The 22734-nt window shown below is 43.5% G+C and overlaps 1 protein-coding gene across 1 annotated transcript in view; it reads right to left on the bottom strand.

The window, feature by feature from the left end:
- The window catches only part of amph (amphiphysin), a 424563-nt gene that overhangs the window by 246239 nt on the left and 155590 nt on the right, over window positions 1–22734 (bottom strand). Inside the window, exons 8-9 of the mRNA XM_034182651.1 lie at window positions 14755–14830; window positions 14369–14451 (exon numbers count right to left, since the gene is read on the bottom strand). Of these exons, the coding sequence (XP_034038542.1) occupies window positions 14369–14451; window positions 14755–14830 (159 nt within the window). The remainder of the gene's footprint in view (window positions 1–14368; window positions 14452–14754; window positions 14831–22734) is intronic.

Below are 22734 nucleotides of genomic sequence, written 5' to 3'. Positions count from 1 at the left end.
GAATAGAATTTAAAATTCTTCTTCTTACTTATAAGGTTTTGAATAATCAGGTCCCATCTTATCTTAGGGACCTCGTAGTACCATATCACCCCAATAGAGCGCTTCGCTCTCAGACTGCAGGCTTACTTGTAGTTCCTAGGGTTTGTAAGAGTAGAATGGGAGGCAGAGCCTTCAGCTTTCAGGCTCCTCTCCTGTGGAACCAGCTCCCAAGTCAGATCAGGGAGACAGACACCCTCTCTACTTTTAAGATTAGGCTTAAAACTTTCCTTTTTGCTAAAGCTTATAGTTAGGGCTGGATCAGGTGACCCTGAACCATCCCTTAGTTATGCTGCTATAGACGTAGACTGCTGGGGGGTTCCCATGATGCACTGTTTCTTTCTCTTTTTGCTCTGTATGCACCACTCTGCATTTAATCATTAGTGATCGATCTCTGCTCCCCTCCACAGCATGTCTTTTTCCTGGTTCTCTCCCTCAGCCCCAACCAGTCCCAGCAGAAGACTGCCCCTCCCTGAGCCTGGTTCTGCTGGAGGTTTCTTCCTGTTAAAAGGGAGTTTTTCCTTCCCACTGTAGCCAAGTGCTTGCTCACAGGGGGTCGTTTTGACCGTTGGGGTTTTACATAATTATTGTATGGCCTTGCCTTACAATATAAAGCGCCTTGGGGCAACTGTTTGTTGTGATTTGGCGCTATATAAAAAAAAATTGATTGATTGATTGATTTATAAATCTATGTTTAGTTTATTAGCTGTAGAGGGTCACAAATATACACTCAACAAAAATATAAATGCAACACTTTTGGTTTTGCTCCCATTTTGTATGAGATGAACTCAAAGATCTAAAACTTTTTCCACATACACAATATCACCATTTCCCTCAAATATTGTTCACAAACCAGTCTAAATCTGTGATAGTGAGCACTTCTCCTTTGCTGAGATAATCCATCCCACCTCACAGGTGTGCCATATCAAGATGCTGATTAGACACCAGCATAACCAAAGAATTTCTGCACAAACTGTCAGAAACCGTCTCAGGGAAGCTCATCTGCATGCTCGTCGTCCTCATCGGGGTCTCGACCTGACTTCAGTTCGTCGTCGTAACCGACTTGAGTGGGCAAATGCTCACATTCGCTGGCATTTGGCACGTTGGAGAGGTGTTCTCTTCACGGATGAATCCCGGTTCACACTGTTAAGGGCAGATGGCAGACAGCGTGTGTGGCATCGTGTGGGTGAGCGGTTTTCTGATGTCAATGTTGTGGATCGAGTGGCCCATGGTGGCGGTGGGGTTATGGTATGGGCAGGCGTCTGTTATGGACGAAGAATACAGGTGCATTTTATTGATGGCATTTTGAATGCACAGAGATACCGTGACGAGATCCTGAGGCCCATTGTTGTGCCATACATCCAAGAACATCACCTCATGTTGCAGCAGGATAATGCACGGCCCCATGTTGCAAGGATCTGTACACAATTCTTGGAGGCTGAAAATGTCCCAGTTCTTGCATGGCCGGCATACTCACCGGACATGTCACCCATTGAGCATGGTTGGGATGCTCTGGACCGGCGTATACGACAGCGTGTACCAGTTCCTGCCAATATCCAGCAACTTCGCACAGCCATTGAAGAGGAGTGGACCAACATTCCACAGGCCACAACTGACAACCTGATCAACTCTATGCAAAGGAGATGTGTTGCACTGCATGAGGCAAATGGTGGTCACACCAGATACTGACTGGTATCCCCCCCCAATAAAACAAAACTGCACCTTTCAGAGTGGCCTTTTATTGTGGACAGTCTAAGGCACACCTGTGCACTAATCAGCATCTTGATATGGCACACCTGTGAGGTGGGATGGATTATCTCAGCAAAGGAGAAGTGCTCACTATCACAGATTTAGACTGGTTTGTAAACAATATTTGAGGGAAATGGTGATATTGTGTATGTGGAAAAAGTTTTAGATCTTTGAGTTCATCTCATACAAAATGGGAGCAAAACCAAGTGTTGCATTTATATTTTTGTTGAGTGTAACTTGTTTGAACATCTGATTCCCTGCTCTGCCCATGATGCTACGTATTGCCAAGGTCAGAAGAATAAAAATCTGTTCTTGTTCAACACGGTGGCAACACTTATTCATGGACAACCACCTGTGAGTAACTTTCCTTTTGCAGCACAAGATTTCTTGGATTACTTCAAGAAGAAAATAGACGACATTAGGTTAAACATATACCAGCATACCTTAACCCGGCCACTACACCCTGCTATTGAGGTGGGTGCCATCACTGAGGTATTACCTAGATTTATTTATCTAGATTTACCTAGATATGTCAGATATCTTGACTTCCTGTTCCGGAGCACAGCGGTGTTCTGCTGTATCTGTTAGCTGTTTGAACTGAGCTGTTTGAGTTCTTTGAATTAACAGTCTTTTTCAAGACTTTTTTACTTTTTTTTACTTTTTCACCGTGCTCCAACGCCTAAAGAAGACCTCTAACGGTCGAAGCATCGCGACGGAGCACTTTTATCAGCTAACCTTCATCAGCGTTGGCAAGCTAACTAGCTTGCTAACGCTTTCGTTTTTATTTTTATTTTATTTTTTAGCACTGTTGTCGTGCTGCTCCACAGCCTGCCTAGTGGATTTTTATTTTATTTTAGCGCTGTTGTCGTGTGTTACCTGTGCTGCTCCACAGCCTGTCCAGTGGATTTTTATTTTATTTTTTACCACTGTTGTCGTGTGTTACCTGTGCTGTTCCACAGCCTGTCCAGTGGATTTTTATTTTATTTTTTAGCACTGTTGTCGTGTGTTATCTGTGCTGCTCCACAGCCTGTCTAGTGGATTTTTATTTTATTTTTTACCACTGTTGTCGTGTGTTACCTGTGCTGTTCCACAGCCTGTCCAGTGGATTTTTATTTTATTTTTTAGCACTGTTGTCGTGTGTTATCTGTGCTGCTCCACAGCCTGTCCAGTGGATTTCTATTTTATTTTTTACCACTGTTGTTGTGTGTTACCTGTGCTGCTCCACAGCCTGTCCAGTGGATTTTTATTTTTTTTTTTTAGCACTGTTGTCGTGCGTTACCTGTGCTGCTCCACAGCCTGTCCAGTGGATTTTTATTTTGTTTTAGCACTGTTGTCGTGCGTTGCCTGTGCTGCTCCACAGCCTGTCCAGTGGATTTTTATTTTTATTTTATTTTATTTTTTAGCACTGTTGTTGTGCGTTACCTGTGCTGCTCCACAGCCTGTCTAGTGGATTTTTATTTTATTTTAGCACTGTTGTCGTGCGTTACCTGTGCTGCTCCACAGCCTGTCTAGTGTCGGATTCCCTGTTTGGGAATCCGCTAGCTTAGCGTAGCTACTAGCTCTTAGCCGTTTTAGCATGGCGGCTTCTCCTGTCTCTCCCGTACTTTTCTGCTCTGGGTGTGAAATGTTTAGTTATTCCTCGGCCTCTTTTAGCAGTAACGGTACTTGTAATAAGTGCAGCTTATTCGTAGCTTTGGAGGCCAGGCTGGGCGAATTGGAGGCTCGGCTCCGCACCGTGGAAAATTCTACAGCTAGCCAGGCCCCTGTAGTCGGTGCGGACCAAGGTAGCTTAGCCGCCGTTAGTTCCCCCCTGGCAGATCCCGTGCAGTCGGGAAAGCAGGCCGACTGGGTGACTGTGAGGAGGAAGCGTAGCCCTAAACAGAAGCCCCGTGTACACCGTCAACCCGTTCACATCTCTAACCGTTTTTCCCCACTCGACGATACACTCGCCGAGGATCAAACTCTGGTTATTGGCGACTCTGTTTTGAGAAATGTGAAGTTAGCGACACCAGCAACCATTGTCAATTGTCTTCCGGGGGCCAGAGCAGGCGACATCGAAGGACATTTGAAATTGCTGGCTAAGGCTAAGCGTAAATTTGGTAAGATTGTAATTCACGTCGGCAGTAATGACACTCGGTTACGCCAATCGGAGGTCACTAAAATTAACATTGAATCGGTGTGTAACTTTGCAAAAACAATGTCGGACTCTGTAGTTTTCTCTGGGCCCCTCCCCAATCAGACCGGGAGTGACATGTTTAGCCGCATGTTCTCCTTGAATTGCTGGCTGTCTGAGTGGTGTCCAAAAAATGAGGTGGGCTTCATTGATAATTGGCAAAGCTTCTGGGGAAAACCTGGTCTTGTTAGGAGAGACGGCATCCATCCCACTTTAGAGGGAGCAGCTCTCATTTCTAGAAATCTGGCCAATTTTTTGGGATCCTCCAAACTGTGACTGTCTAGCGTTGGGACCAGGAGGCAGAGCTGTGGTCTTATACACCTCTCTGCAGCTTCTCTCCCCCTGCCATCCCCTCATTACCCCATCCCCGTAGAGACGGTGCCTGCTCCCAGACCACCAATAACTAGCAAAAATCTATTTAAGCATAAAAATTCAAAAAGAAAAAATAATATAGCACCTTCAATTGCACCACAGACTAAAACAGTTAAATGTGGTCTATTAAACATTAGGTCTCTTTCTTCTAAGTCCCTGTTGGTAAATGATATAATAATTGATCAACGTATTGATTTATTCTGCCTAACAGAAACTTGGTTACAGCAGGATGAATATGTTAGTTTAAATGAGTCAACACCCCCGAGTCACACTAACTGTCAGAATGCTCGTAGCACGGGGCCGGGGCGGAGGATTAGCAGCAATCTTCCATTCCAGCTTATTAATTAATCAAAAACCTAGACAGAGCTTTAATTCATTTGAAAGCTTGTCTCTTAGTCTTGTCCATCCAAACTGGAAGTCCCAAAAACCAGTTTTATTTGTTATTATCTATCGTCCACCTGGTCGTTACTGTGAGTTTCTCTGTGAATTTTCAGACCTTTTGTCTGACTTAGTGCTTAGCTCAGATAAGATAATTATAGTGGGCGATTTTAACATCCACACAGATGCTGAGAATGACAGCCTCAACACTGCATTTAATCTATTATTAGACTCTATCGGCTTTGCTCAAAAAGTAAATGAGTCCACCCACCACTTTAATCATATTTTAGATCTTGTTCTGACTTATGGTATGGAAATAGAAGACTTAACAGTATTCCCTGAAAACTCCCTTTTGTCTGATCATTTTTAAATAACATTTACATTTACCCTGATGGACTACCCAGCAGTGGGGAATAAGTTTCATTACACTAGAAGTCTTTCAGAAAGCGCTGTAACTAGGTTTAAGGATATGATTCCTTCTTTATGTTCTTTAATGTCATATACCAACACAGAGCAGAGTAGCTACCTAAACTCTGTAAGGGAGTTAGAGTATCTTGTCAATAGTTTTACATCCTCATTGAAGACAACTTTGGCTGCTGTAGCTCCTCTGAAAAAGAGAGCTTTAAATCAGAAGTGTCTGACTCCGTGGTATAACTCACAAACTCGTAGCTTAAAGCAGATAACCCGTAAGTTGGAGAGGAAATGGCGTCTCACTAATTTAGAAGATCTTCACTTAGCCTGGAAAAAGAGTTTGTTGCTCTATAAGAAAGCCCTTCGTGAAGCTAGGACATCTTTCTACTCATCACTAATTGAAGAAAATAAGAACAACCCCAGGTTTCTTTTCAGCACTGTAGCCAGGCTGACAAAGAGTCAGAGCTCTATTGAGCTGAGTATTCCATTAACTTTAACTAGTAATGACTTCATGACTTTCTTTGCTAACAAAATTTTGACTATTAGAGAAAAAATTACTCATAACCATCCCAAAGATGTATCGTTATCTTTGGCTGCTTTCAGTGATGCCGGTATTTGGTTAGACTCTTTCTCTCCGATTGTTCTGTCTGAGTTATTTTCATTAGTTACTTCATCCAAACCATCAACATGCTTATTAGACCCCATTCCTGCCAGGCTGCTCAAGGAAGCCCTACCATTATTTAATGCTTCGATCTTAAATATGATCAATCTATCTTTGTTAGTTGGTTATGTACCACAGGCCTTTAAGGTGGCAGTAATTAAACCATTACTTAAAAAGCCATCACTTGACCCAGCTATTTTAGCTAATTATAGGCCAATCTCCAACCTTCCTTTTCTCTCAAAGATTCTTGAGAGGGTAGTTGTAAAACAGCTAACTGATCACCTGCAGAGGAATGGTCTATTTGAAGAGTTTCAGTCAGGTTTTAGAATTCATCATAGTACAGAAACAGCATTAGTGAAGGTTACAAATGATCTTCTTATGGCTTCGGACAGTGGACTTATCTCTGTGCTTGTTCTGTTAGACCTCAGTGCTGCTTTTGATACTGTTGACCATAAAATTTTATTACAGAGATTAGAGCATGTCATAGGTATTAAAGGCATTGCGCTGCGGTGGTTTGAATCATATTTGTCTAATAGATTACAGTTTGTTCATGTAAATGGGGAATCTTCTTCACAGACTAAAGTTAATTATGGAGTTCCACAGGGTTCTGTGCTAGGACCAATTTATTCACTTTATACATGCTTCCCTTGGGCAGTATTATTAGACGGTATTGCTTAAATTTTCATTGTTACGCAGATGATACCCAGCTTTATCTATCCATGAAGCCAGAGGATACACACCAATTAGCTAAACTGCAGGATTGTCTTACAGACATAAAGACATGGATGACCTCTAATTTCCTGCTTTTAAACTCAGATAAAACTGAAGTTATTGTACTTGGCCCCACAAATCTTAGAAGCATGGTGTCTAACCAGATCGTTACTCTGGATGGCATTTCCCTGATCTCTAGTAATACTGTGAGAAATCTGGAGTTATTTTTGATCAGGATATGTCATTCAAAGCGCATATTAAACAAATATGTAGGACTGCCTTTTTGCATTTACGCAATATCTCTAAAATCAGAAAGGTCTTGTCTCAGAGTGATGCTGAAAAACTAATTCATGCATTTATTTCCTCTAGGCTGGACTATTGTAATTCATTATTATCAGGTTGTCCTAAAAGTTCCCTAAAAAGCCTTCAGTTGGTTCAGAATGCTGCAGCTAGAGTACTGACGGGGACTAGCAGGAGAGAGCATATCTCACCCGTGTTGGCCTCCCTTCATTGGCTTCCTGTTAATGCTAGAATAGAATTTAAAATTCTTCTTCTTACTTATAAGGTTTTGAATAATCAGGTCCCATCTTATCTTAGGGACCTCGTAGTACCATATTACCCCATTAGAGCGCTTCGCTCTCAGACTGCGGGCTTACTTGTAGTTCCTAGGGTTTGTAAGAGTAGAATGGGAGGCAGAGCCTTCAGCTTTCAGGCTCCTCTCCTGTGGAACCAGTTCCCAATTCAGATCAGGGAGACAGATACCCTCTCTACTTTTAAGATTAGGCTTAAAACTTTCCTTTTCGCTAAGGCTTATAGTTAGGGCTGGATCGGGTGACCCTGGACCATCCCTTGGCTATGTTGCTTTAGACGTAGACTGTGGGGGGGTTCCCATGATGCACTGTTTCTTTCTCTTTTTGCTCCGTATGCATCACTCTGCATTTAATCATTAGTGATCGATCTCTTTTTCCTGGTTCTTTCCCTCAGCCCCAACCAGTCTCAGCAGAAGACTGCCCCTCCCTGAGCCTGGTTCTGCTGGAGGTTTCTTCCTGTTAAAAGGGAGTTTTTCCTTCCCACCGTGGCCAAGTGCTTGCTCATAGGGGGTCGTTTTGACCGTTGGGGTTTTTCATAATTATTGTATGGCCTTGCCTTGCAATGTGGAGCGCCTTGGGGCAACTGTTTGTTGTGATTTGGCGCTATATAAGAAAAAAGTTGATTGATTGATTGATTTACAGAATTTGACAGTATCTCACAAGGTGTGCTGACGAAACTCATAACGTCTACAAAAAGCACAACCTGCTTATTTGATCCTATATGAACAAAACTGTTTCAGGACCTGTGGCCCACTGGTAATCGCCATGCCACTGACTATGCAATAGATTTCTGCATTCTGGCAGCGAAGAGCGATTGGAATCCCGCAGCACTCCAGGACGTGTTCTTCCAGGGATTGAACGACAGCATCCGGAATCAATTCATTGTGGTGGACCTGCCCAAAGACCTGGACGACCTCATAGCTCTGGCTATCTGCACCGACCATCTCCTGTCTGACCATCTTCATTGTGAACGCCATCATCTTGTTTCTACGACTGACCGGCCACCTACTTCCAGTCATTCGGACGCCCTCCCCTCCACTTCCACCGAGGAGCCCATGCAAGTGGAGCGGGCCCGCCTCACCAACCAAGAGAAGGAGTGCCGTGTGTAGGGGCTCTATTTCTACTGTGGACAACCTGTTCATGTTCTTTTACATTGTCCAGTCAGAGATGCCCCAGTGCAGCCAAAAGCAGTAGTGCGGGTGAGTCAAAGCTCAATTATTCCCTCTTCTCAGAATGTGTTACATGCTTAACTAAGATCTGATTCGTCCACCCTGATCTGCCCAGTGTTTATTGATTCTGGTGCCGATTCTAATTTCATATTATCCTCTCTTGCCAGGTCCCTCCATCTTAAGTTGTATTAACTGTCACGCCCTGTGGTGGTGCATGCAGTGGATGGTTGCCCGTTAGGCCAAATTGTGTTCAGAACGCAATCCGTTTGTAAGACCATTCCCGATAATCATTCTGAAAACATCAGTTTCCATATTTTTGACAAGATGACTCACCCGGTAATCTTGGGGCACCCCGGTTACAACGCCACAAACCCGTTTAGACTGGTCTCATGGGAGGATAGAGTCTTGGGGACCAGCTTGCAATAATGTCTGTCTAACTAGGCCTGTCAGCACCTCTGGTGTAAATAAGTCCGATCTAGAGGGGGTTCCTGCATGTTACCATGATCTCGCAGACGTGTTTAGTAAAGTTTAAGCCAAATCACTTCCACCACATCGCGAGTATGTGTATGCCATTGACCTACTCCCAGGGGCCGCTCCTCCCTGGGAAAGTTGTTCTCTCTATCAGCGCCGGAAAGCGAGGCCATTAACACATATATACAAGAATCACTCGCGGCCGGCTTGATTCGCCCCTCATCCTCGCCCGCCAGGGCGGGGTTCTTCGTTGTAGAGAAGAAAGACAAGTCACTCCTCCCCTGTATAGATTCCCGAGGCCTCAACGACGTCACGACTAACAACCGGTACCCTTTGCCGCTTATTTCATCCGCTTTAGAACTGTTGGAGGGAGCGAAAATTTTTACCAAATTGAATTCACGGAACGCTTATCATCTGGTTCGCATTCGCGCTGGTGATGAATGGAAAACCGCTTTTAATAATACCGGCCATTATGAATATCTGGTAATGCCATCTGGTCTCACTAATGCTCCAGCTGTCTTCCAGAATCTTGTAAATGATGTGCTGCACAAATTCCTTAACAAGTGTGTTTTTGTTTACGTTGACGATATACTGATTTACTCCACTGATCTAAAGACTCACATTCAACAGGTTCGTTCCGTTCTCCAGACTCTGCTACGCAATAATCTCTATGTCAAAGCAGAAAATTGTGAATTCCACAGCTCCACCGTATCATTCTTAGGTTTTGTAATTTCTGAAGGACAAATTCAGATGGACAAATTCAGCTAAGGTGGCCGCGGCCTGCAAGTGGGCGGTTCCTAAATGGCACAAGGACGTTCAACGGTTCCTGGGTTTCGCCAACTTTTATCACAAATTCATCTGCAACTTCAGTATGGTTGCAGCTCCACTACATAATGTCACATCCTCACTCCGTTCGTTTGTGTGGACCCCTGAATGCGATGAAGCATTCCAGAACCTAAAGAATCGTTTCACAAAGGCCCCCGTGCTACTTCTTCACGACCCTGCTGGCAGTTCATGATTGAAATCGATGCATCCGACATTGGCATTGGGGCAGTGCTTTCCCAAATGGGGCCCAGTGATAACAAGTTGCACCAATGTGCTTTTTTATCTAAGAAACTCACTGCCGCGGAACGCAACTATGGCATCGGTGATCGAGAACTGCTGGCGGTCAAAGTGGCCTTGGAGGAGTGGTGTCACTGGTTGGCGGGGGCACAGGTGCCTTTTTTGGTCTGGACAGACGATAAAAATCTGGCGTATCTTCGCACTGTCAAGCATCTTAACGCGTGTCAGGCTCAGTGGGCCATCTTTTTCAGCCATTTTAACTTCATTTTGTCATATGGTCCAGGGTCTAAGAATGGCAAGCCTGATGCCCTCTCCCGTTTAAATGACTGCGCTGACTCCGCTTCCACTCCTGAGCTGATTCTGCCCGACAAGTGTTTCGTGTCTGCTCTAACCTGGGGTATCAAATCTAAGATTAGGTCGGTATTGGGGAATACTCCCATCCCCCCCAATTGCCCGAACGGCAAGTTGCTTGTACCAACGTCTCTCAGGGGGAGGTCATTCAATGAGGACATGATAGTCGCTTTTCATGACACCTGAGCACCCGTAGAACAATGTATATTCTCTTCCGAAGGTTTTGGTGGCCAAAAATGTTGTCAGATGTCAAGGAATATGTGAATGCTTGTTCTGTCTGTGCAATGCATAAAACTTCTATGTGTCCACCCACAGGTGCTCTTTTGCCTCTACCCATTCCTGTTTAACTGTGGACTCATATCTCAGTGGACTTTGTGACTGGTTTACCGCCCTCTAGGGGCAACTCTGTAATCATGACTGTGGTAGATCGATTGTCCAAAATGGTCCATTTTGTGCCGCTACCAAAACTCCCGTCCGCTAAAGAAACTGCTGAAGCGTTGTTGGTACATGTTTTTAAGCTACATGGTTTGCCTCAGATCAGGGTCCCCAGTTCGTTTCTAATTTCTGGAGGGAGTTCTGCCGGCTTCTCCGGGTCACGTCTAGTCTTACCTCAGGGTACCACCCTCAAGCTAATGGTCAAACTGAACACCTTAATCAGGAGTTGGAGAAAGGCCTGCATATTCTGTCCTCCCAGTTCCACGCCTCCTGGTCCACTCAATTACCCTGGATTGAACTAGCTCATAATTGCTTGCCTACTGCTGCCTCTGGTTTTTCTCCGTTCCATGTTGTTTTTGGTCATCAACCTTCTTTGTTCACCTCCACAGACCAGTACCTTCTGCTCTGGGTGGCAGAAATCCAATCCAATCCAATCCAATCCACTTTATTTATATAGCACGTTTAACAACAAAAATGTTCCAAAGTGCTGCACATACAATAGAATCACGATAGATAAAACCCCAGTAGTCAAAAATTAAAAATAAGAAAATTAACAATAAAATTAACTAAAATGTGCAAGATAACTAAATAAATACATACAGCATACAAAAGATAAAACCAATAAAATCTACCAAAATAAAAACAAAACCAATAAAACAGAGGACCACACAACTCACTCAGTGTTAAAAACCAGAGAATAAAAGTGGGTCTTCAGATGAGACTTAAAACACTCCACTGTGGGGGCTGTTCAGACATGGAGGGGCAGAGCGTTCCAAAGTCTGGGGCCAGCCACAGAGAAAGCCCTGTCCCCCCTGGTTTTAAGTCTCGTCTTGGGTACCACGAGCTGGAAATGGCCCTCAGAGCATGCGCCGGAGAGTAAATTTGTAGGAGGTCAGTGATGTATTAAGGGGCCATTCCATTCAAAGCTTTAAAACAAACAATAAAATCTTAAAATCAATTCTAAAATTAATAGGAAGCCAGTGCAAAGATGCAAGAATTGGGGTTATGTGATCACGCTTCCAGGCTCCTGTTAAAAGTCGCGCTGCAGCGTTCTGGACTAACTGGAACAGCAGATCGCAGACACTCTGCAGCACCATCTTACATTCCAAGACAACGGGTCTGGGTGTCCACACGGCACCTGATGCTTCGTGGTGTTCCTGGAAAGATGGCTCCCAGGTTCGTTGGCCCATTCCCAGTAACTAAGATCGTTAATCCAGTCTCTGTTCGTCTTCCTAGATCTATGAAAGTCCACCCCACTTTTCATGTTAGCCATCTTAAACCGTTCCGTTCCAGCCCTTTATGCCAGCCTGCCGATCCCCCGCTGTCCACCCAGTTTGTAGGTGGGGGGCCCGTCTTCACTGTGTGGCGCCTTCTCGGTTGCCGGAGGCGGGGCCGCAGCCTTCAGTATTTGGTGGAGTGGAAGGGTTATGGCCACGAGGAGCGGTCTTGGGTTCCCTCCCGGATTATTTTGGACCCTGGTTTTGTGCGTGATTTCCATGCTTCTCACCCCTCTGCTCCTGGGCCGTCGGGGTCGGCCCTTGAGGGGGGGTACTGTCAGGTTCCTGGTTTGATGGGTTGTTTTTGTGTTCTGTCTGTCCCTTGCTCTGTCTCTTGTTCTATCTTTCTGCTTGGGTTTTCTCTGTCCTGTTGTTTCTTGCCTTCCTCTCTTGGCTCTTGGTGGTGGGTGTCTCCCTCTGTCTGGCCACACCCCGGTTCTGGGAGTTTCTCCATAAACCTGTTCTGAGTTTGCCGTTACTCACCTGGGTGCTTTATAAACCTCACAGTTTGCCTCTGTTCTTCGCCAGATCAATGTGCCTTTTGCCTTCCTTCCAGCTCAGTTCTTGTAATCTTACCTTGCTTTGTTTGCCTCACTGGTTTTTGACTACCTGCCCGTATACTCCAACCATGGCTTTTTGCCTGATATTTTTGATCCTGTTGCTCTGTTTGGACTGCCTTTCTGTGTACCGACTCCAGCCTGTTTACCCAGTGAACGTTTTCTCTCCACTGAGCTGTGTTCCTGCATTTTGCACTTGCGTCCAGCCTGTCCAGCCTATCGAGCCTGATAACCTGCAAAATATAGCAAAGATTCATCCCATCCTGTCTGTGGCTGATGCCGAGACCCTGATTCATGCATTTTTTTTCTTTTAGATTGGGCTACTGCAATGTTCTATTAATTTATTTAAGGTTCTTAATCCCCCTAGTTGCTCCAGGTGTGTAGTGAGCACCTTGTATGGCAGCACCCTGACATCGGGGTGAATGTGAGGCATTATTGTAAACCACTTTGAGCATCTGATGCAGATGGAAAAAGTGCTATATAAATGTAGTCCATTTCTATTTTCTGGTTTACTGCAGTCCAGCATTAGTGCTCTCCAACTGGTTCAAAATGCTGCAGCCAGACTTTTGACACAGCAAAAACTTTGAACAAATTACACCCATTTTGGCATCTCTTCATTGGCTTCCTGTCCCAGTGAGATCAGATTTTAAGGTTCTGCTACTAGCCTATAAAACTGTTCACAGACTGGCAACCCCTACTTAGCTGACCTAATTAAACCCTACGTGCCGGCCTGGGCTCTGTGTTCTCAGGGTGCAGGACTACTTTGTGTCTCTAGGGTGAATAAAAAGTCTGCAGGTCACAGAGCTTTCTCTTATCGTGCCCCTGTTCTGTGGAATGATCTCCCTGCATCAATAAAACAGTCAGATTCTGTAGAGACTTTCAAGTCCAGACTTAAGATACATTTTCCCTTTCGTATAGCTAGCATACTGGCATACTATGTTACTATGCTTTCTACTCTTTTAAATTAATTTTATTAGTAAACGGAGCAGGCCGCGGCCTTAACTTTATCTAAATTCCTGGTCTTTTAGTGAAGCTAAGAGTAGTGATACAAAATACAAAGCTTGCACTGTGCACAATTTCTCCAATCACAGTCACATAAGCCCATAACTTCTCCTGGGTTGTCCGGGTGTCTTGGTGGCTTTCCTCACTCTTCTACTTCTTGCATAGTCACTCAGTTTTTGAGAACTGTCTACTCCATGCAGATTTACCATAGAGTCTCATACTGTTTGTATTTCTTCGTAATTAATGTAAATAAAGTCCAAGACATATTCAGTGGCAGCTTCACCATCAGAAAGTCTCGTCCACAACCACCACAAAAGACTCCAAGCTGTCAGTGATGTTAAAGGGGACAACACACGGTATCAAGAACAGGGGGATGTAAACTTTTGATCAGGTTCATTTGGGTAGTTCTCTCGTCATTCTGATTTAAAAGGAGGAAACACAGTTGTTTGACAAAAAATGGCTTCACCCAACCACTAACCATGAGTGACAAAAAGTTTTTGTGTTGTCATTCATATTCTCTTAAAAATGGCCAAAAACCCAAAAATTCTGCCAGGGTATGTAAACGTTTGAGCACAATTGTAAATTAAATAAATTCAATTGTTTTGCTTCAGCTCCACTGTGCTGATGAACAGACAATATTTAAAGAAATGGTCAATGTCTAAATGTTTATGGGCCAGTCTAACTTCACAAGAAGACACATTTACCATTTCTCAATATTTCCCACAATAATTGCAAAATGACTCTCTCACCAAGTTGTGCTGCCCTTGTGCCAGCTCAATATAAGAGAGATGTGACATGACCATCAATCCAGCCAGTCCTGGCTGGATGGACTGATTGGTGGATGAGTTGAGTACCCCTGGTCTACAGTACGATGTCATGTGTATGGACACTCATTCATGCTATTCAAATGAACATGGTGATGCAAATAAGCCACAGGTTTTGTGATTAGAGACTTGAACTAACCTGGGAGCACCTTGAATGGTGAACATTTTGTCTGAGTGCTGTTCACCAAGTTTGGTCATCACTTCGTAAAGTTGTTTACATATCTGGTGGGGCAATAAAAACAAATTCACCGTGATACAGCAGACACCCTGTTTCCACAATGTTTCTGATTGGAACATTTACATTTGCTTACACTGTGCTACATCTAGAAATCAAATCCATGCACATTTTTAAATAAGTCCAGTAGTATGCAACAGGCTTAGGTCAGGAAAGTCAATCTATATAGGCCCTGAGACCCACTGGTACCTATTCCCCAATTCCATTAATTCCTGCATTTCACAAAAAGACAGAATAAAAAAGATTTTGCATTTGAATCAAAGACTTTGGAATGAAAGTCGCCCACTTACCAAAGATATCTCACGGTGAAACCTGGCCTCTAGGCTTGTCACACTCTTGAAGACAGTGATGTAGAAGTCAATTCGGCTGCACAATCAGAAAAACAGGTACATTTGAAGCACCAGTATCTCCTGTATATTCTCAATGTCTAAAATGTCTAGGTGAGCGAGCAGCAGAGAGCGAATGAGAAAGCAGCAGGGCAGATGTCAGCGTTCGTGCAGACGTTCGCAGTAGTAGTTGACAGTAGTTCCGCCATATTCAGAGCGGAAACAGTTGGTTAATGCCCGCAGCTACGTCGGAGTCCGCCAACCAGGCCCTCGGTTACGTCAGAGTTCGCCAAACAGGCCCGCGGTTTCAGCAGCAGCAACATCCAGGACCAGGGCCCCTGCATCGGCTACCACCGGGCCTGGGCTACAGCATCAGCTGCCAGTTTGTCATCCCTGTGGAGAAGCTGGGATGTCACACGCTAAGCTAATAGCAAGCATCCAGTAAGCTAGCTTTCGGCGTTTGGGACTGCAGTAGTGTGATTCATTTTTATTCAAGATCTACTGTGTCCTGAAAGCAACATGGCCTTAAAAATCCTTCAAAAAGACATGGAGGAATTAAAGGAGTCAAAGCAGTCATTTCCGTAGACATCATGTCTATGGAAATTGACTTCTTTGACAAAGCAAAACCACATCATCACAGAACTGCTGGGAGAAATCAAACAGTTAAAATTACAGAATTCTGAACAAAAACAGAAAATTGTATAACTGGAAAATCAGATGTCTGACTTGGAGCAGTATTCACGTATGATCAATGTCATCATCTCTGGAATAAAATCAAACCAAGGAACGTTTCACAGACTGTAAAGGGAGTTAGTGCTGACCATGAAGGATGCATTCCTTCATGGTCAGCATATTGTCATTAATAAAGAAAATATCAAAACACGTCACACTCTGCCGACTCAATCAATCAATCAATCAATCAATCAATTTTTTTATATAGCGCCAAATCACAACAAACAGTTGCCCCAAGGCGCTTTATATTGTAAGGCAAGGCCATACAATAATTATGTAAAACCCCAACGGTCAAAACGACCCCCTGTGAGCAAGCACTTGGCTACAGTGGGAAGGAAAAACTCCCTTTTAACAGGAAGAAACCTCCAGCAGAACCAGGCTCAGGGAGGGGCAGTCTTCTGCTGGGACTGGTTGGGGCTGAGGGAGAGAACCAGGAAAAAGACATACTGTGGAGGGGAGCAGAGATCGATCACTAATGATTAAATGCAGAGTGGTGCATACAGAGCAAAAAGAGAAAGAAACAGTGCATCATGGGAACCCCCCAGCAGTCTACGTCTATAGCAGCATAACTAAGGGATGGTTCAGGGTCACCTGATCCAGCCCTAACTATAAGCTTTAGCAAAAAGGAAAGTTTTAAGCCTAATCTTAAAAGTAGAGAGGGTGTCTGTCTCCCTGATCTGAATTGGGAGCTGGTTCCACAGGAGAGGAGCCTGAAAGCTGAAGGCTCTGCCTCCCATTCTACTCTTACAAACCCTAGGAACTACAAGTAAGCCTGCAGTCTGAGAGCGAAGCGCTCTATTGGGGTGATATGGTACTAAGAGGTCCCTAAGATAAGATGGGACCTGATTATTCAAAACCTTATAAGTAAGAAGAAGAATTTTAAATTCTATTCTAGAATTAACAGGAAGCCAATGAAGAGAGGCCAATATGGGTGAGATATGCTCTCTCCTTCTAGTCCCCGTCAGTACTCTAGCTGCAGCATTTTGAATTAACTGAAGGCTTTTTAGGGAACTTTTAGGACAACCTGATAATAATGAATTACAATAGTCCAGCCTAGAGGAAATAAATGCATGAATTAGTTTTTCAGCATCACTCTGAGACAAAACCTTTCTGATTTTAGAGATATTGCGTAAATGCAAAAAAGCAGTCCTACATATTTGTTTAATATGCGCTTTGAATGACATATCCTGATCAAAAATGACTCCAAGATTTCTCACAGTATTACTAGAGGTCAGGGTAATGCCATCCAGAGTAAGGATCTGGTTAGACACCATGTTTCTAAGATTTGTGGGGCCAAATACAATAACTTCAGTTTTATCTGAGTTTAAAAGCAGGAAATTAGAGGTCATCCATGTCTTTATGTCTGTAAGACAATCCTGCAGTTTAGCTAATTGGTGTGTGTCCTCTGGCTTCATGGATAGATAAAGCTGGGTATCATCTGCGTAACAATGAAAATTTAAGCAATGCCGTCTAATAATACTGCCTAAGGGAAGCATGTATAAAGTGAATAAAATTGGTCCTAGCACAGAACCTTGTGGAACTCCATAATTAACTTTAGTCTGTGAAGAAGATTCCCCATTTACATGAACAAATTGTAATCTATTAGACAAATATGATTCAAACCACCGCAGCACAGTGCCTTTAATACCTATGGCATGCTCTAATCTCTGTAATAAAATTTTATGGTCAACAGTATCAAAAGCAGCACTGAGGTCTAACAGAACAAGCACAGAGATGAGTCCACTGTCCGAGGCCATAAGAAGATCATTTGTAACCTTCACTAATGCTGTTTCTGTACTATGATGAATTCTAAAACCTGACTGAAACTCTTCAAATAGACCATTCCTCTGCAGATGATCAGTTAGCTGTTTTACAACTACCCTTTCAAGAATTTTTGAGAGAAAAGGAAGGTTGGAGATTGGCCTATAATTAGCTAAGATAGCTGGGTCAAGTGATGGCTTTTTAAGTAATGGTTAATTACTGCCATCTTAAAAGCCTGTGGTACATAGCCAACTAACAAAGATAGATTGATCATATTTAAGATCGAAGCATTAAATAATGGTAGGGCTTCCTTGAGCAGCCTGGTAGGAATGGGGTCTAATAGACATGTTGATGGTTTGGATGAAGTAACTAATGAAAATAACTCAGACAGAACAATCGGAGAGAAAGAGTCTAACCAAATACCGGCATCACTGAAAGCAGCCAAAGATAACGATACGTCTTTGGGATGGTTATGAGTAATTTTTTCTCTAATAGTTAAAATTTTGTTAGCAAAGAAAGTCATGAAGTCATTACTAGTTAAAGTTAATGGAATACTCAGCTCAATAGAGCTCTGACTCTTTGTCAGCCTGGCTACAGTGCTGAAAAGAAACCTGGGGTTGTTCTTATTTTCTTCAATTAGTGATGAGTAGAAAGATGTCCTAGCTTTACGGAGGGCTTTTTTATAGAGCAACAGACTCTTTTTCCAGGCAAAGTGAAGATCTTCTAAATTAGTGAGACGCCATTTCCTCTCCAACTTACGGGTTATCTGCTTTAAGCTACGAGTTTGTGAGTTATACCACGGAGTCAGGCACTTCTGATTTAAAGCTCTCTTTTTTAGAGGAGCTACAGCATCCAAAGTTGTCTTCAATGAGGATGTAAAACTATTGACGAGATACTCTAACTCCCTTACAGAGTTTAGGTAGCTACTCTGCACTGTGTTGGTATATGGCATTAGAGAACATAAAGAAGGAATCATATCCTTAAACCTAGTTACAGCGCTTTCTGAAAGACTTCTAGTGTAATGAAACTTATTCCCCACTGCTGGGTAGTCCATCAGAGTAAATGTAAATGTTATTAAGAAATGATCAGACAGAAGGGAGTTTTCAGGGAATACTGTTAAGTCTTCAATTTCCATACCATAAGTCAGAACAAGATCTAAGATATGATTAAAGTGGTGGGTGGACTCATTTACTTTTGAGCAAAGCCAATAGAGTCTAATAATAGATTAAATGCAGTGTTGAGGCTGTCATTCTCAGCATCTGTGTGGATGTTAAAATCGCCCACTATAATTATCTTATCTGAGCTAAGCACTAAGTCAGACAAAAGGTCTGAAAATTCACAGAGAAACTCACAGTAACGACCAGGTGGACGATAGATAATAACAAATAAAACTGGTTTTTGGGACTTCCAATTTGGATGGACAAGACTAAGAGTCAAGCTTTCAAATGAATTAAAGCCCTGTCTGGGTTTTTGATTAATTAATAAGCTGGAATGGAAGATTGCTGCTAATCCTCCGCCCCGGCCCGTGCTACGAGCATTCTGACAGTTAGTGTGACTCGGGGGTGTTGACTCATTTAAACTAACATATTCATCCTGCTGTAACCAGGTTTCTGTAAGGCAGAATAAATCAATATGTTGATCAATTATTATATCATTTACCAACAGGGACTTAGAAGAGAGAGACCTAATGTTTAATAGACCACATTTAACTGTTTTAGTCTGTGGTGCAGTTGAAGGTGCTATATTATTTTTTCTTTTTGAATTTTTATGCTTAAATAGATTTTTGCTGGTTATTGGTAGTCTGGGAGCAGGCACCGTCTCTACGGGGATGGGGTAATGAGGGGATGGCAGGGGGAGAGAAGCTGCAGAGAGGTGTGTAAGACTACAACTCTGCTTCCTGGTCCCAACCCTGGATAGTCACGGTTTGGAGGATTTAAGAAAATTGGCCAGATTTCTAGAAATGAGAGCTGCTCCATCCAAAGTGGGATGGATGCCGTCTCTCCTAACAAGACCAGGTTTTCCCCAGAAGCTTTGCCAATTATCTATGAAGCCCACCTCATTTTTTGGACACCACTCAGACAGCCAGCAATTCAAGGAGAACATGCGGCTAAACATGTCACTCCCGGTCTGATTGGGGAGGGGCCCAGAGAAAACTACAGAGTCCGACATTGTTTTTGCAAAGTTACACACCGATTTAATGTTAATTTTAGTGACCTCCGATTGGCGTAACCGGGTGTCATTACTGCCGACGTGAATTACAATCTTACCAAATTTACACTTAGCCTTAGCCAGCAGTTTCAAATTTCCTTCAATGTCGCCTGCTCTGGCCCCCGGAAGACAATTGACTATGGTTGCTGGTGTCGCTAACTTCACATTTCGCAAAACAGAGTCGCCAATAACCAGAGTTTGATCCTCGGTGGGTGTGTCGTCGAGTGGGGAAAAACGGTTAGAGATGTGAACGGGTTGGCGGTGTACACAGGGCTTCTGTTTAGGGCTACGCTTCCTCCTCACAGTCACCCAGTCAGCCTGCTTTCCCGGCTGCTCGGGATCTGCCAGGGGGTAACTAACGGCGGCTAAGCTACCTTGGTCCGCACTGACTACAGGGGCCTGGCTAGCTGTAGAATTTTCCACGGTGTGGAGCCGAGTCTCCAATTCGCCCAGCCTGGCCTCCAAAGCTACGAATAAGCTACACTTATTACAAGTACCGTTACTGCTAAAGGAGGCCGAGGAATAACTAAACATTTCACACCCAGAGCAGAAAAGTGCGGGAGAGACAGGAGAAGCCGCCATGCTAAATCGGCTAAGAGCTAGTAGCTACGCTAAGCTAGCGGATTCCTAAAAACACGCAAAGTGAATAATGTGTAAATAATTTAGAGGTGATTCAGCAGAAGGAGTGCTTTAGTTAAGGCACGTAAAGATTACACTGGGAAACAAATCGTAATCTAGATAACTAGATCAATCTAACTGCGCAGATTAAACAGCTAACAGATACAGAAAAACACCGCTGTGCTCCGGAACAGGAAGTGATACAATACCGCAGTGAGAGCCAACCACCAGTAGAGGCAAGCAAGAGGGGACTCACGATAAGACATCCATTCCAGTTATCATCCATTTTGCAAACAGAAGGCACAAAGTTGAACTACTCAAACAGAGAAGGAAGCTGAAAGGCACAAACGTTTATATAAATGAGCAACTTACTAAGAGTAATGCGGACATTACCAGCAAAGCAAGGCTGCTTAGAAAACAGGGTAAAATTAATTCAGTTTGGGTCACAAACTGCAAGGTTTTTATTAAACCAAAGGATGCACATGAAAATGCCAGAGGTCTGTGCATCAGGAATATGTGTCACTTAGAACCCTTTGAATGAAGATGTTTCAAGCCATACATCAACAACATCCAGAGACGCCTCCACCTTCTCTGGGCCCGAGTTCATTTGAAACGGACAGACACAAAGTAGAAAAGAGTGCTGTGGTCTGATGAGTCCACATTTCAAATTGTTTTTGGAAATCATGGACATCGTGTCCTCTGGACAAAAGAGGAAAAAGACCATCCAGATTGTTACCAACGCAAAGTTCTAAAGCCAGCATCTGTGATGGTATGGGGTGTGTTAGTGCCCATGGCATGGACACTAACACATCTGTGATGGCACCATCAATGCTGAAAGGTCCATCCAGGTTTTGGAGCAACACATGCTGCCATCCAAGCAACGTCTTTTTCAGGGACGTCCCTGCTTATTTCAGCAAGACAATGCCAAGCCACATTCTGCACATGTTACAACAGTGTGGCTTCGTAGTAAAAGAGTGCGAGTACTAGAATGGCCTGCCTGCAGTCCAGACCTGTCGCCCATTGAAAATGTGTGGCACATTATGAAGCGCAAAATACGACAACGGAGACCCCGGACTGTTGAACAACTGAAGTCATACTTCAAGAAAGAATGGGAAAGAATTCCACCTACAAAGCTTCAACAATTAGTGTCCTCAGTTACCAAACGCTTCTTGAGTGTTGTTAGAAGGAAAGGTGATGTAACACAGTGGTAAACATACCACTGTCCCAGCTTTTTTGAAAGGGTTAGGGTTAGGTTCTGGTTAGGTTTAAAACTCCAGCTTGTGTGGCTTCTGTTTGTTCTTCTCTACAAGGGTCAGACAGAAGTCAGCTAAGGAAGCTTCTGCGATTTGAAGCGAAACGTCCTTGCATCAAGCAACCCAGTCCAGTTGAAGATTCAAGCTTCTCTACTATGGAAACCACCTGGACAACTGAGAGCCTACACAGAAATGCAGCACAATGTTTATTTTCCAGAGAGAGAAAAAATTCTTACCGTGTTTCCTGATCTCATTTCTTTTATCTTTCAGGTGTGTTGATGAAGCAAGCAACAATTCCACGGAATCTTGTCCTTATCAGACTTTTTCAACCAGTCTTTCATGCCATCGTCTCTCTGTCCGACATCGGCCCGTGACACAGACATGCTGCACAATTCTTCTTTTAAAAACTTTAGAGCTCTAAAGGTTTGCGATGTCCACATGCTACGTTCAGCTTAAGCATCGTGCAAGAGACACACAGCATCGCCGCAGCAACCAACCAGTCCTGCTTTACGACAACTATCGCAACAGCCAGGCTTTTTTCTCCTCGAAACTCCGCGGATCCGAGGACACTGATTTGTATTTGTAACACACAGATCAGTGTCTGCGGACTGCCGCAGACTTATAAAACTTGCACGATGTCGTAAAAAAGAACACTTTGTGATAGACATTTTAAAAATCAGTGACGATCATGATTACAGAGTAAAACACTAATACCCCCCCATGATGAAATCCGCAGAATTTCACGGATCTGCAGAGTTTTCACAGCACTGATAAAGTGAGTTAAAATAGGGTTCTCTGGTTATGGCTTTGGCTTGTGCCAGGACAGAGGTTTCAAAAATTGTCTGGAGAGAAGGAAACTCCTTCTGTCCTATGATTTTCATTGCATTTTTTACAAGCTGTCCTATTTTGGTTTTACCCTGCACTGTGAGTGAGCCAAACCAGGCCACTATTCCATATCTAATGAGGCTCTCCAGCACCGCATTATAAAAACAAACCATGATTCGGGTGCTCACACCAAACAATCTCAGTCTTCTGAGGAAGTGGAGTCTTTGGGAAAATTTCTTACATAAGAAATCCACATGCACATTCCACCTCAGAAGATTATCCACATAGACGCCCAGATATTTCACTGACTCCACCTGTTCTATCTCCCTGCCTCCAATGATTACTGGGTCATGGGGCAGGAGTCTTTTTGGATCAAAGACCATTTATTTGGTTTTAACCCCATTTAGAGTCAAGTGGTGCTCCTCACACCAAGACTGAAAGGAGTCGATTTCAGTAAAATAAACTGACGGACTTTCACGAACTGAAAGTAAGCTCACAATAATTGTGTCGTCTGAGAATTTCATGATTTTATTACTTGGATTTATGC

The sequence above is a fragment of the Thalassophryne amazonica genome, chromosome 12 (assembly GCF_902500255.1).
Source record: "Thalassophryne amazonica chromosome 12, fThaAma1.1, whole genome shotgun sequence".
Lineage (NCBI taxonomy): Eukaryota > Metazoa > Chordata > Actinopteri > Batrachoidiformes > Batrachoididae > Thalassophryne > Thalassophryne amazonica.
This window is presented reverse-complemented; position numbering and strand designations above follow the sequence as displayed.